Consider the following 12,290-nt stretch of genomic DNA (forward strand, 5'->3'; position numbering starts at 1 on the left):
TCTCCCAAATGTATAATAATTTGTTTCATTTTATCGAGTAACTAAATTTCCCAGTGTGCTTTGCAAGCGGTTTTAGCACATCACCTGCTTCCTGGTTGTGGATGCGCGGACTTGATTGTAAGACTGCAACATTCACTCAGTCTGTGTCACATGTCTTCGTCTTTCTACAGCTGGTGATTGGTGGGACTGAAGTCAATGTATTCAGTTTAATCTGATTCTACTGGCTCTACAAAATAAAAGGAGTGGTTATTTGTCCACAGACGCACACTGATCAAAGGCTTCAAGCAGAAGGAAAATCAGACCAAAGGATGTCTGGACAGAGCCAATGAACTGAATACATTCTTCAATAGGTTCAGTCAGAAACAAGCTCAGCATCCTCGTCTCCTGCTCACAGCCAAACAGACATCCCACCCTCCTTTGACCCACAGCTTTCCTGTCACACCTCAAATGTATTTTCTTCTACGTCAGCCATGGAACCTTCTGCTTCTACATGTTTGCCTTCAACCAAATCAGAAGATGCTGATGCTCTCTTGGCCTCCACCTTCCACCTGTGTGTCTCAAGAAGTCAGTTGAAGAGACAACTGCAAAGACTGACCCGGAACAAGGCTGCAGGTCCAGATCGTGTTTCCCCTAGAGTCGTGAAGGCCTGTGCAGAGCAGCTCTGTGGAATTCTGCAGAACCTCTTCAACCTTAGCCTGGCCCAGAAGAAGGTTCCAGTGTTGTGGAAGACCTCCTGTCTTGTTCCGGTACCAAAGAAAATTCACCCATTAGTCCTCAATGACTATAGACCTGTTTCCCTGACATCCCACATTGTGAAGGTCCTAGAGAGACTCCTGTTGGCCCACCTGAGTAAGCAAACCGTAAACCATCAGGACCCCCTTCAGTTTGCCTATAGCAGGGGGAGTTGGAGTTGAAGATGCCATCATACACCTGCTTCAACAACCCCACTGTCATCTGGACAAAGCCAGCAGCAACATGAGGATCGTGTTCTTTGATTTCTCGAGAACATTTAACATAATTCAACCTGATTTGCTTTGTCAGAAACTCCAGAAGACTCAGCTGGAGGACTCAACGATCTTCTGGATCAAAGACAAACAGACCACAGTTTGAGAGACTGAAGGGTTGTGAGTCTAACCAGGTAGTCAGCAGCACAGGAGCACCACAGGGGACTGTACTCTCACCATTCCTTTTCACTCTGTACACCTCAGACTTCCAGTACAAGACAGACTCCTGTCATCTGCAGAACTACTCGGATGATTCTGCAGTCGTGGGGTGTATCAGAGATGGAAAAGAAGCTGGGTACAGTGAGCTGGTGGACCACTTTTTGGCATGGTGTGGAAACAATCATCTCATCTTGAACGTGACTAAAACAAAGGAGATGATTGTAGATTTTAAGAGAAACAAGAATAGATCCAACACTATTTCCATCATGGGAGAAGAAGTGGAGGTGGTGGAGGAGTATAAATACCTCGGTGTTCACCTGGACAACAGACTAGAGTGGAGATGCAACTGTGAAGCCGTCTACAAGAAGGGACAGAGCAGACTGTACTTCTTGAGGAAGCTTAGGTCCTTTGGTGTTTGCAGCAAGATGCTGCATATCTTCTATAAGTCTGTTGTGAAAAGTGTGATCTCTTCTACCATCATCTGCTGGGGAAGCAGCATCAGAGCCAGGGACTTAAAAAAGCTCAACAAGCTGATAAAAAAGGCTGGCTCTGTTCTGGGGACTCCTCTGGAACCTCTGGAGATCATTGTTGAAAGACGGACTCTTCATAAAATGAAGAACATTATGGAGAACCCTGAGCATCCTCTTCATGAGACTGTCCTACAACAACAGAATGTCTTCAGTCAGAGGCTTCTTCAGATCTGCTGTAAGACAGAGCGCTACAGGAGATCCTTCCTGCCCACAGCCATCAGCATCTACAACGGCTCTTTGAAGAAACCTTCATAATATGTGCTACAACAACATTTAATTTCCCTTTGAATTAATAAAGTATTTTTGAATTTGAATTGAACTTGAATTGGGTACAATGTCTGGCTACTCTACTAATGTGGATTTACTTCACTCATGAAAAACAATGATGTTTATACCAAAAAGGTGCCAAAGACAAACGGTTTAACAGAAAGCTAAACTACTGGTATGTACAAAAGCTTCATTGTTCCAGTGTCATTTTCTATCTGCTGAGCCGTTCGGAGGTCAAATGAACAAAATAAAAAGTATGGAAGTAGTTTTCACTTTATAACATATATACAAACCTATACATACCTACTGTATGTGCTGGCTTTATAAGTCTTATGTTATAAAAAATAAATTTGGAAATGTTTCTTTCTTCTGATTGAATTTATTATTTTGTAATGTTATTCATTTGTACACATTGAATTCATTAAAATAACTAAATTTGCACATGTGTTTTCATTGTGATAATTTTTCACACATTAAATCTGATGTTATGCTCAGTTACTCAGTACTTATAGACTTTTCACCAAATACCTTTCTAACCCAGTAATTGTTTGGATGACTACTTTTTGCTTTTACTTGAGTAAAAATATATTCAAGTATTGTTACTCTTGCTTGAGTACAATGTTTGGCTACTCAATCTACCTCTGTTCATATATCAGTGGCCATAGATTAAAAAGAAACTGACATCACTCGCTACCCACAATGCATCCCAAAACATTTGGCCAGATTGGCAGACGTAAAAGCAGTTGTACAAATAATGCTGCATTCGTGGGAAACAAATGTGCACTTATAAGAGGCATTATTGAATTATGAAAGTTAAAAAAAGGGTTTTCCATATACAGGACATCCACTGTATGTTATAAGTTGGCTGTTGGACCAAAATGAAGACAAACAGCGAGGAAGCCACAAGGTGAGTAAAATTGTCTTTAATAATAATCAGTAGACTTACAAGGCTGATACAGGACTCAGAACACAGGCAGGGTGACAAACATAAAACAGGAAGAAAACAGGATCGTGGAATCAACGGGCATAGAGCAGGCAGCTAACAGGAGGAGCCAGTAGAGAACAATGAAAACCAGAGAGTATAAGTAGTGAGGTAGGGTGGGAATGGGCCACGAACACTGGGAGCTAACCAGGGAGGAATCAAAAGCAGCTGGTGAGGCAGGGAAAGCAGGCAACTGATGGAGGGTAGCTAATTAACACGGTTGAGCAGGAATCCAGGGGAATAACAATTCAGAATGACAGCAATTCAGCCACAAGTCTGGGCCCATGGAAAAACTCTAGCAGTGGAGAGCACTGTCTGGCAGCCCAAGTTTGGCTCTAGCAGCTTCCAGGAAAACAGCAATTGTCTGCCTGCATTGTGGCAAGTGTAATGTTTAGTGGTATGGGGTTGTTTTTCTGGAGTTTGGCTCAGCCTCCTAGTTCCAGTGAAATAATCTATTATTTAGAATAGATTATAACAAAATATTTTAAACAATTTCATGCTTCCCGACTTTGTTAGGAACAGTTTGAGGATGGCCCATTTGTGTTTCAACATGACTGCACATCCGTGCAAAGAGCATGGTCCATCAATACATGGCTGAGTGAGTTTGGTGTGGAAGAACATGACAGGCCTGCAGAGTCCTGATGTTATCATGATAAAACACCTTTGGCATAAACTGGAGCAGAGATTGCAAACCAGAGACTCGCAAGACAAACAACCATGGATGAAAAACACTCACTCATAAAGATATAATTGTCTTTATGAGTGACATGCATAATTTTGACTTTTTTTGTTCTTCTTCATAAAGTTCACATAGTGAGTGTTTGCAGCAGAACCAAAGAGCATACAGTATGGCAGCTGCATAGCATTTAGAATGCTTTTATTGAGAAGAGGAACAAGAAACTTACAATGAAGGCATGAGGGGAACATAACAGCAAACCAGGATGAATGCAACAGAAGAATCCAGCACGGAGCAAAGGAAACCAAGGATCTTAAATACAGAAGAGATGGGAATAATGACATGGGAACCAGCTGAGCCTAGTTGGTAGAATAATGAACACCTGAAGAGGGGTGCAAGCAGGGACACTGAGGAAAGGAGACCAATTAAACAGAGAAACACAAACCAAAACACAAAGGAACTACAAGGCTAAAATAAGAGAATAACCTAAATGCACAAACAGAACATCAGAAATAAGTAAGACTGTCAGAGATCCAGTGCTGGTCTATCTATGTACTCTCTGCCTCCCTCTACTGGTTGCTGTAGATCATTACGGAGGGTTTGCTGAGCTCCTACACACCTACAGCTAATCATCAGTTTCTGCGCTGAAGAGGATAAGAGGAGATGACTGCCGGTGATTTGACACCTCAGGGTCAACCATAGTGGTTACCTCCTGGTTTCCCATTGCCTCCTTCACCTCTGAAGTTTTAGATTCTTCTGATTACTACCTGCCCGCCATCCAACAAACATCAACCATCTGCAAGCAATATTTCCCATGAGCAGACCTCACTGGACTCGAGCTACTTCCCCCAAGTTTGGACCTCCGCAAGACTACAGTAAGAACAGTCATCATTTGAACTCACTCCACACTGCTACCATCTCACCATTCACCTATTTCCCTTCCCCTCTCTCTCAGTGGATATTCCCCAGCTGGATTTCTCTGGAGCTCCTCCCTGGTGTTCCCGATAAAAATACACCTTTAAAACTCGTGCTGTCTACAGAGTGTTTTCTGCATGTGGGTTAGGAACTTGCTAAAAACTATGACAAAGAATCTAAACACAAAGGAATAAACTAAAATGACAGGACCTAAACAACAAGGAACACATAAATGAAATGGATATGGAGAGGCATGAATAAAAGATAAAAGAAGTGATCTGAACACAAACACAAATGAAAACCAAAACCCAAACAACCATGGATCACAACAAGAGTCATTTGCATGAATAAGAAAAAAAGATTCAATTTTTATTATACTTTTGTTAGTTTCTTTAGTAACAAGGACAAAAAGGAGTGCAGGAAACTTATTTTATGTTTTAAAATGCATTACATTACTGGCACCTGGTCAGTAGTCCATATAAATAGCAATGACCGCTTTCTGGAAAAATCAGTTCCCACCAACTAGGAATTGACTGGATGAGGTATAACTTCATCATTCAGTATTAAGTTCTACTTTTTTTCTAGTTCTTGCAACTACTTTTTTTTTTTTAATCTCAGTTGTATGTTTGGTTGTAGAAAATCAATCTAAAGAAATGCCCCATTTTGTCAAGATTATCTGACCTGCTTTGGTCTGTATGCTGGTTACAGATACACAAAATTCCAGTTTCTCTACATCCGGGGATGTTGAGCAAAGTACAATGCTGGAATACAAACTGTGGTATATACCAGTCAATACAGTCCCACGGCTTCCCTTGGAGTCCTGTTTCCATTTTATGTTGTTGAACTAGGAATTAAAACAGCAATCTGACAAGTTATTAAACTTTAACTAAAATATTCAAAATTCTTCCAATAAGTTTAAATTTAAACTTAGCACAAAAAGTAAGGAAAATTTTGATTTTTGTCCAGTTCATAACAATGCTTCTTGGCAATAAATGGTGCCACATTTGTAAAGAAAATGCATTTGTGGATTTGTGCTAGTTGCACCCATGAAAAGTTGCCAAATCCTCTCTGCCAATGCCAAAAAGCTTTTTGTGGAGGTAGTGTGATGGTGTGGGATGGTATCTATCTCACTGGTTAACCAGTGTTGTGGGTTCTTCCCACATATACCAATGCTTCTATTTGTTAAAAGAATAAATTGTTAAATATCTTGTTTCTTTAAACTTCAGTTATCCAATACAATAATCAAAACCAAAGAAGTGCCAATTCTAGAATAGGTTATTTGGCATTGGTAGAAGGAATTTAACAAATTTCCATGGTTGCAATTAAGCTTTCAGGTCCTAAAAGAAATTGTGTGGTGCAATTCACTTTTACCACCAACAACATGCCCGCAGTAAAGCATGATGGTTGCCGCATCTTGCTCTGGTGCAAAACAACAGCAAAATACTCTGGAAAGCTTTCAGGAAATTCACAACATAAACATTTTCAGCATTGCAAAAACATTTCCTGTACATACTTTATCCAATCTTGAGTTTTAAAATCCTTGGTTCACAATAAAACATTTTTTGGCATTGTCTATGTTTGAAACGTGTTAATTAAACAAATTGCATTGAAATGAAAAATACTAAAGGAGAAGAAGGTACTATAATGTGTTTGAGATATATTTGCATTAACTGCATCCTTCTGTACAATCGTTTAGTGAAAAGGTGAACAAATGATCAGATTTCTATTGATGGCTACATTCTGGATTACTAAGAATACAAAGCAACCTTTCTAGTATTTCATTTGTTTTAGATGGGATGGTATAGTGATCACAAGAGATGACGGCAACAGGAGACTGCAGATTGGAGACGTCTGAGATGGACTTTCCCAGCTCCCCTCATATGATTTCATTCATCCTGAAGGTCAAAGTTTTTACCTCAGAGTACTCTGCCAGGGCATATTCTCCACTAGAGGAATCAGACAAATCAGAAAAACAAAATGTTCAGTCAACATGGTACAAAGTTAATGAAATATGATCAAAAGCTGATGTCTCTTACAGCTCTCTTCCATTTCCTGACATCTTGTAACCACCAAATGGAGTCTGGACATGCAGGGCGTTATAGCAGTTTATCCTTGACAGAGAGGGAGAGAAGGAGGCCTCAATGATCTTTTTATTTTAATCTTTTCATATTTCACACAACAGCTGCAACAGAGCCAATTTAATAGAAACCTTTTGACTGTTTTGTTCAAAGTGTGTTTTACTTAATATAAAGGAATTCAGAAGCTTGTGTAAGTTCAATTCAATTCAATTCAGTTTTATTTATATAGCGCCAATTCACAACACATGTTGTCTCAAGGCACTTCATAAAGTCAGGTACATACATTCCAATTAATCCTAACAATTGAACAGTGCAGTCGGAGTTAGCTTTTTATTCAAATTGGATACAAAGTTTTTCTATCTAAGGAAACCCAGCAGATTGCATCCAGTCAGTGACTCTCCAGTCAGTATTATATATTGTAATACGAGAATGAAAAGAAGCTGACCAGACAGTTCCAGTCTCCATGGCTCCAGACACCAACAGAGCTCTTTCCATACTTGTTGTGAACACTGCAGACACCAGGCCATACCGAGAGTTGTTTGCTCTCTCTATCGCTTCCTGTTGGCTCTTAAAGCTGAATATACAAAGCACAGGCCCAAAGATCTGAAAGCACAAATATATAAATGAAGAGCAGTTAACATAAAATGCCCCAAAAAAAGCTCTGATGTATGTAGTCTTCTATATCTTAAGAGCTAGACAATACTTTGTCTTCTCTCTTGATAACTTTCCTTTGCTGTGCTGTTGTGCATCTGCATTGTGTGGCAGCGTGGTGGCGGCATTAGTATGTGTGTGCATGTGTAGGCCGGTGAGCGGGTGGCGGGGTGACCATTCAAACACTGTCTGAAGTACCACAACACAGCATTTGAAATACTACTATTCAAGTAAGTGCCTGTTAAGCTTGTGAAATGGAACAATAAAGACTACACAGTAATGATTCAACACCTCTTCAGTACACCATGTCTCAGCCTGCTGTGTCGTTTGGTCAGATGGACTCGAACCCGGGACTGTCGCTTCGAGATCCAAAGGGTACATGGGTGGCATGCTTAAACCCCTACGCCATCAGCGATATAAACACTGGGGGCTTTAGCACAAATCCAAAATATTTAGATTTCAATAAGACAATTTATAGGTCATTTAAAGTTAAAAGAATATAGGACATATTGTACCAGTTCTCTGTCTTGGCTGGTTTTAGACTGAATGTAAATTATTGTGAATCAAACAAAAAAGATTTGCAATAATTATACTTTTTATTTTTGTTAGAAGGTGAATGAAGGACAAGAAGAAAGTTTAGGCCTGATGAAAAACCATTTTGCTGAAGCAAATAATGACACATTTTGAGGTATTTAGAAAAGAACTTAATCTGAATTTTTGCTGACAAAATGTTTTCTTAAACTCAGAGATGTTTACTATGGGCCAGATAAATGTGCTTCTTTTGTCATCTACATAAATTACCTTTTATAAACATTACATTCTCATCAAAGTGTTCCACTCCTGAGGCTCCATTGTCTTTATTCTTACAATTCAAAAAAGGAAACTAATATAAAGTTCATTTTCTTAAATCTTAGTCAAATGGTAAAATCCCAAAAATACATTTATTTTAATTATGCCAATAGCTTTCGAAACATTTTATTAAAATAGTTAGTTCTGTCATGAACCTGTTCTCCTTTATCGCCATCTTTTCAGCCCTTCATTCCACTTCTGAAGAAATTTGGTCTGCCAAAAATAATAACAAATAAGAAACATTTTACAACCCAGTCTTTTGTTCTGCACTGAACATGTGAGACATTAGTACAGTTCTTACTATTAAACACTGAGAGGAAAGGGTGTTAAGTTGTGGTGTTTAAAATAGAGCATAGAGCCTCATCCTGGACCTTATCAGTACTAATATTACAGTTATTAATAACTGTATGCATATGGTATGTATGTCTCACCTTCAGTAAAACTGTATCCTTGTTTAATTAGTTTAGTTTATATAATAGTACATGTGTAATAGTTAACTAATTAATGGTCCATCTATGGTAAATTTCTATGATTTATTTCTTAATTATACTGCTTCTTTAAAGCCAGAGCTGTATGTTTAGAATCAGCACAGAAGATATGAAAGAGAAGAGGGAGGCTATGCTCTTTCTACTACGTCTTACTGGAACCAGGAGATATTTTCCTGGTTTATTGAGCAACCCTTTTTTCTGTCTACATGTAGAACTAGACTATAAGACTGGCTGCAGCAATGAGATCAATGTGTTGATCTGAAGGACCTTTTAATGTGATCAGCTACATTAGGATTAAATGCTTTTATTTTGACTGAAGTAAAGGACCAGATATTTTCACATTATGATGAAAATTCAGCTAGAAGTTCACAGAGACGGTTGCTACTGTTTTCTATCACGGCCAGATCATTTAACTTCACCTGTAGCTCAGGTGAAAGTACCTCTGCTCTCTATTCCTCATCATGACCCTGATTGATGCTCATTAGAGTGAACTTCCACCTCATGTCTTGCTGGGTGAATCAGTGATTAGCTGTAACTTACAATTAGTCCATTCTGAGTCAGCATTCAGGTTGAACCGCTATCTTCACCTGGGTTATACCGCTCTGCTTTCACCTGTTCCTGAACACACACACCAGGCTACCACTCTCCAGTTGGCTCCGCAGCTGCTCTGAAATGATCCCTGTTCGAGGCGCTCAGTGTAACTTTTCAGGTAATGAAGGAGGCAGGTCGACCTGGAGTGAACTGTTGTTCTGGACTTCTCCAGAATGGAGTCTCTCTCTGCCTGTGCGCGTAGTTGCGCATTCGTGGTGCTGGGAGTGCGCAAATAGCTAATTTTTGTCTTCTCCTTTTAACTCATTGTCAGATTAGGTGGAGCAGGATGTGATTATATGGAACACAAATGAAAAAATGTGATTGTTTTTATATAAAAACTTGAAGTTTTTTGGCTGCATTTTTTTAATACTTGTAAATTTTTTCTATCAAGAAGTCTTGGGCTATATATATATATCTATATATATATATATATAGATATATATATCTATATATATCTATATATATATATTTAGATATATATATATATATAGATATATATATATATATATATATATATATATATATATATATATAGATATATATAGATATATATATATATATATATCTCAACTGTACAATGCTCAATGGGATTTCTTTATAAAGTTTACACTTTGCCAATGGATTTTTAGGGTACCACTAGACCTGGGTTAGCTGAGACTCCATTACCCAAATGTTTCCATCTTAGACAGTCTGGTGTGTTTAACTGTAAGCTAGTGACTAATCAGCCTGTCTTTCTGTTCTGGCTGTTTTCTTATAACAATGCGTCTTATGTGACTTTTCTGTTACACAATTTCTCTTATACATCAGTGTCAGATCCCTAATGCAGTGCAATGTGCTGTAACCTCTTCCTTGGCTATTCTCATGCCGTCTTTGACCTCGGAGAAGATGGTGGGTTGAATAAAGAGGCTTTTTGCATCCAGTGCACCTCCTCCGTATTCCAACTTGGCACCTTCTTTTTTCCCGCTCTCTATCAGGTCCATAATTTTGTCAAACTGCAGTTGGTCAATCTGGTAACAGCATAGAAGGTAAACAAAAAGCAATTAATTACAATTATTTTAATTATTAAGTTTTAAGAATAAATCCCTTTTAACCTTTAGGCCCAAAAGTACATTTGACAATTTGAGATGTGCTTCACAGTAGTTGTCCCACCTTTCAAACAACTACCCATTTACAGTTGAAACCAGATCTTTACATGAACTGTCTAAAAAGATAGAAAACATATACCTCTTACTGTCTAATGTTCAATCAGACTACATGTTTCCTATTTCAGTCCAGTTAGGCTTATCGAATGTATTTCTATTTGCTAATTGCCAGAATATTGAACAAGATCTTTTTGTAGAACTTCAAATTCAAACAAAGTTTACATATATTTCCAAAGTACTTGTTAGAATTTCCTTTTAAAATGGATGACTTGGGTGAAATATTGGTGAAGTTACTTCACAAGCTTCTCCAACAGTGCTGGAATTGTGTCCCGATCTTCCTGCATTAACTGGTGGAACAGAATCAGTTCTGTAAGCCTCCTTGCTCGCTGCCAAAGTTGTGATGGTGTTCTCTTGGCTTGCAAGTTTCATCCTTTATCCTCCAAATGTACTGATGGTCATTATTGATGAAAATTCAGACTATTGAATTTCAATAGTCATTCAGTACATGTCAGCACAAAACTAGTTTCAATGTGGTTAATGACACCCACTGATCAGCATCTTCACAAGGTCATTTGCTGCTGTTCTGGTGTTGATACAATTCACACCAAACACTTTGTAGAACACAGACCTTGTCTCCTTTCTGAACATACCGTTCAGAGAAGGATGTTTGGACATTCCCATGCTGTTCATTCAATTACACTTAATTGAATGAACGGAGAAGTAGCTTCTTTAGGCATCTGGAACTTTACCCAATGATGAACCAGACTTGTAAAGGTCCACAGTTCTGATTTATTTAGAGTAATACATATGAGTTGCCTAAAAATATACAGGTGTTCCTCCATTTAACTTAAATGTTCTGAATTAATCTTTCAGTTGCTTGCAAAGCCATGACATCATCATTTAAGTTTTTTTTTTTTTTTATTGTTGAAAGCATATTAAGCTTAGTCAGTGGTAAATAGACTCAAGTTTTTCTAGTCGCTGTTCATTTGAAGTGCTTTACACTAAGCCACATTACCTCAGTCACACTCAAACAAGCACTCATCCACACAAGTTTACAGAAACTTCCAAATTTAGAGAAAGTAACAAAAATGACTTATTCTAACAAACGGAAACATTTTTTGTAATTCCACCTGACCTAAAATCGAAAAGTTTAGTTTGATAATTATGTCAGACACAGGGAAAAAATGGTAATGTGTCATTTTATACAGTGCATCTAAAGATCTGGGGCCTCATGTACAAAGCGTACTTACGCACAAAAATCTTGCGGCGCAATATTTTACGCACAAGTCGACATGTACTAAAATGAACGTTGCGTGAAAGTGTGCGTAAATCCACACAAAATTTCGACCTGCCGTGAAAATTTGCAGAAGCCACGCAAACTTTTTCAATCGACAATAATAAACTACAGAGAACTAAATATTCCTTAAATCAACTAAAATATGACTCCAGTCAGTTTTATTTAATTCATGAAGCATAAGCCTGATGTTTTTTTCATGGGTTTGGGCTTTTATGAGCGATCAAACTGAATTACATTTAGGCTTATAATATAACACAACACACCTGTTTTTGTCACCTGTAGATGGAAATGCTCATTGGTCTGTGCTCTGAGGAGCATAACATGCATGGAAATCATCTAAGGGGCATTTTCATTCTCAATGAAAAAGAAAACGGTGTCTCATCAACAGATTAATTTCAAACAAATCAGGTTTGATTATTCCTATGGTGGACAAGCTGGAGACAATCACATGTCCATAAATAGTTGCGTAAAGTTGTGTGTAACTGTGAAAGGATGACAGCCTGGCTCAGCTGGAGGATGGAAGAAGTTAGAAGGAGGGTTTTATTCAGAGATCGTACTGACCTGCTGGCACATGATGATGTATGGCTTATCGACCCGTTTAGATTGCCCAGGGCAAGGAGCTGGCCTCAGTGTTACAGAGAGAAACCAGGAGGAATTTCCG

The 12,290-nt window shown here is 38.5% G+C and overlaps 1 protein-coding gene across 1 annotated transcript in view; it reads right to left on the reverse strand.

Annotated features, from left to right (window-relative positions):
* Window positions 1–2,868: 2,868 nt before the first annotated feature.
* aldh1a3 (aldehyde dehydrogenase 1 family, member A3) overlaps window positions 2,869–12,290 on the reverse strand; it is a 50,766-nt gene continuing 41,344 nt past the window's right edge. The window contains exons 10-13 of the mRNA XM_047362541.1: window positions 10,033–10,197; window positions 7,057–7,214; window positions 6,570–6,644; window positions 2,869–6,479 (exon numbers count right to left, since the gene is read on the reverse strand). Coding sequence (XP_047218497.1) covers window positions 6,410–6,479; window positions 6,570–6,644; window positions 7,057–7,214; window positions 10,033–10,197 — 468 coding nt within the window. The 3' untranslated portion in view covers window positions 2,869–6,409. The remainder of the gene's footprint in view (window positions 6,480–6,569; window positions 6,645–7,056; window positions 7,215–10,032; window positions 10,198–12,290) is intronic.

This window comes from Girardinichthys multiradiatus, chromosome 4 (genome assembly GCF_021462225.1).
Source record: "Girardinichthys multiradiatus isolate DD_20200921_A chromosome 4, DD_fGirMul_XY1, whole genome shotgun sequence".
Lineage (NCBI taxonomy): Eukaryota > Metazoa > Chordata > Actinopteri > Cyprinodontiformes > Goodeidae > Girardinichthys > Girardinichthys multiradiatus.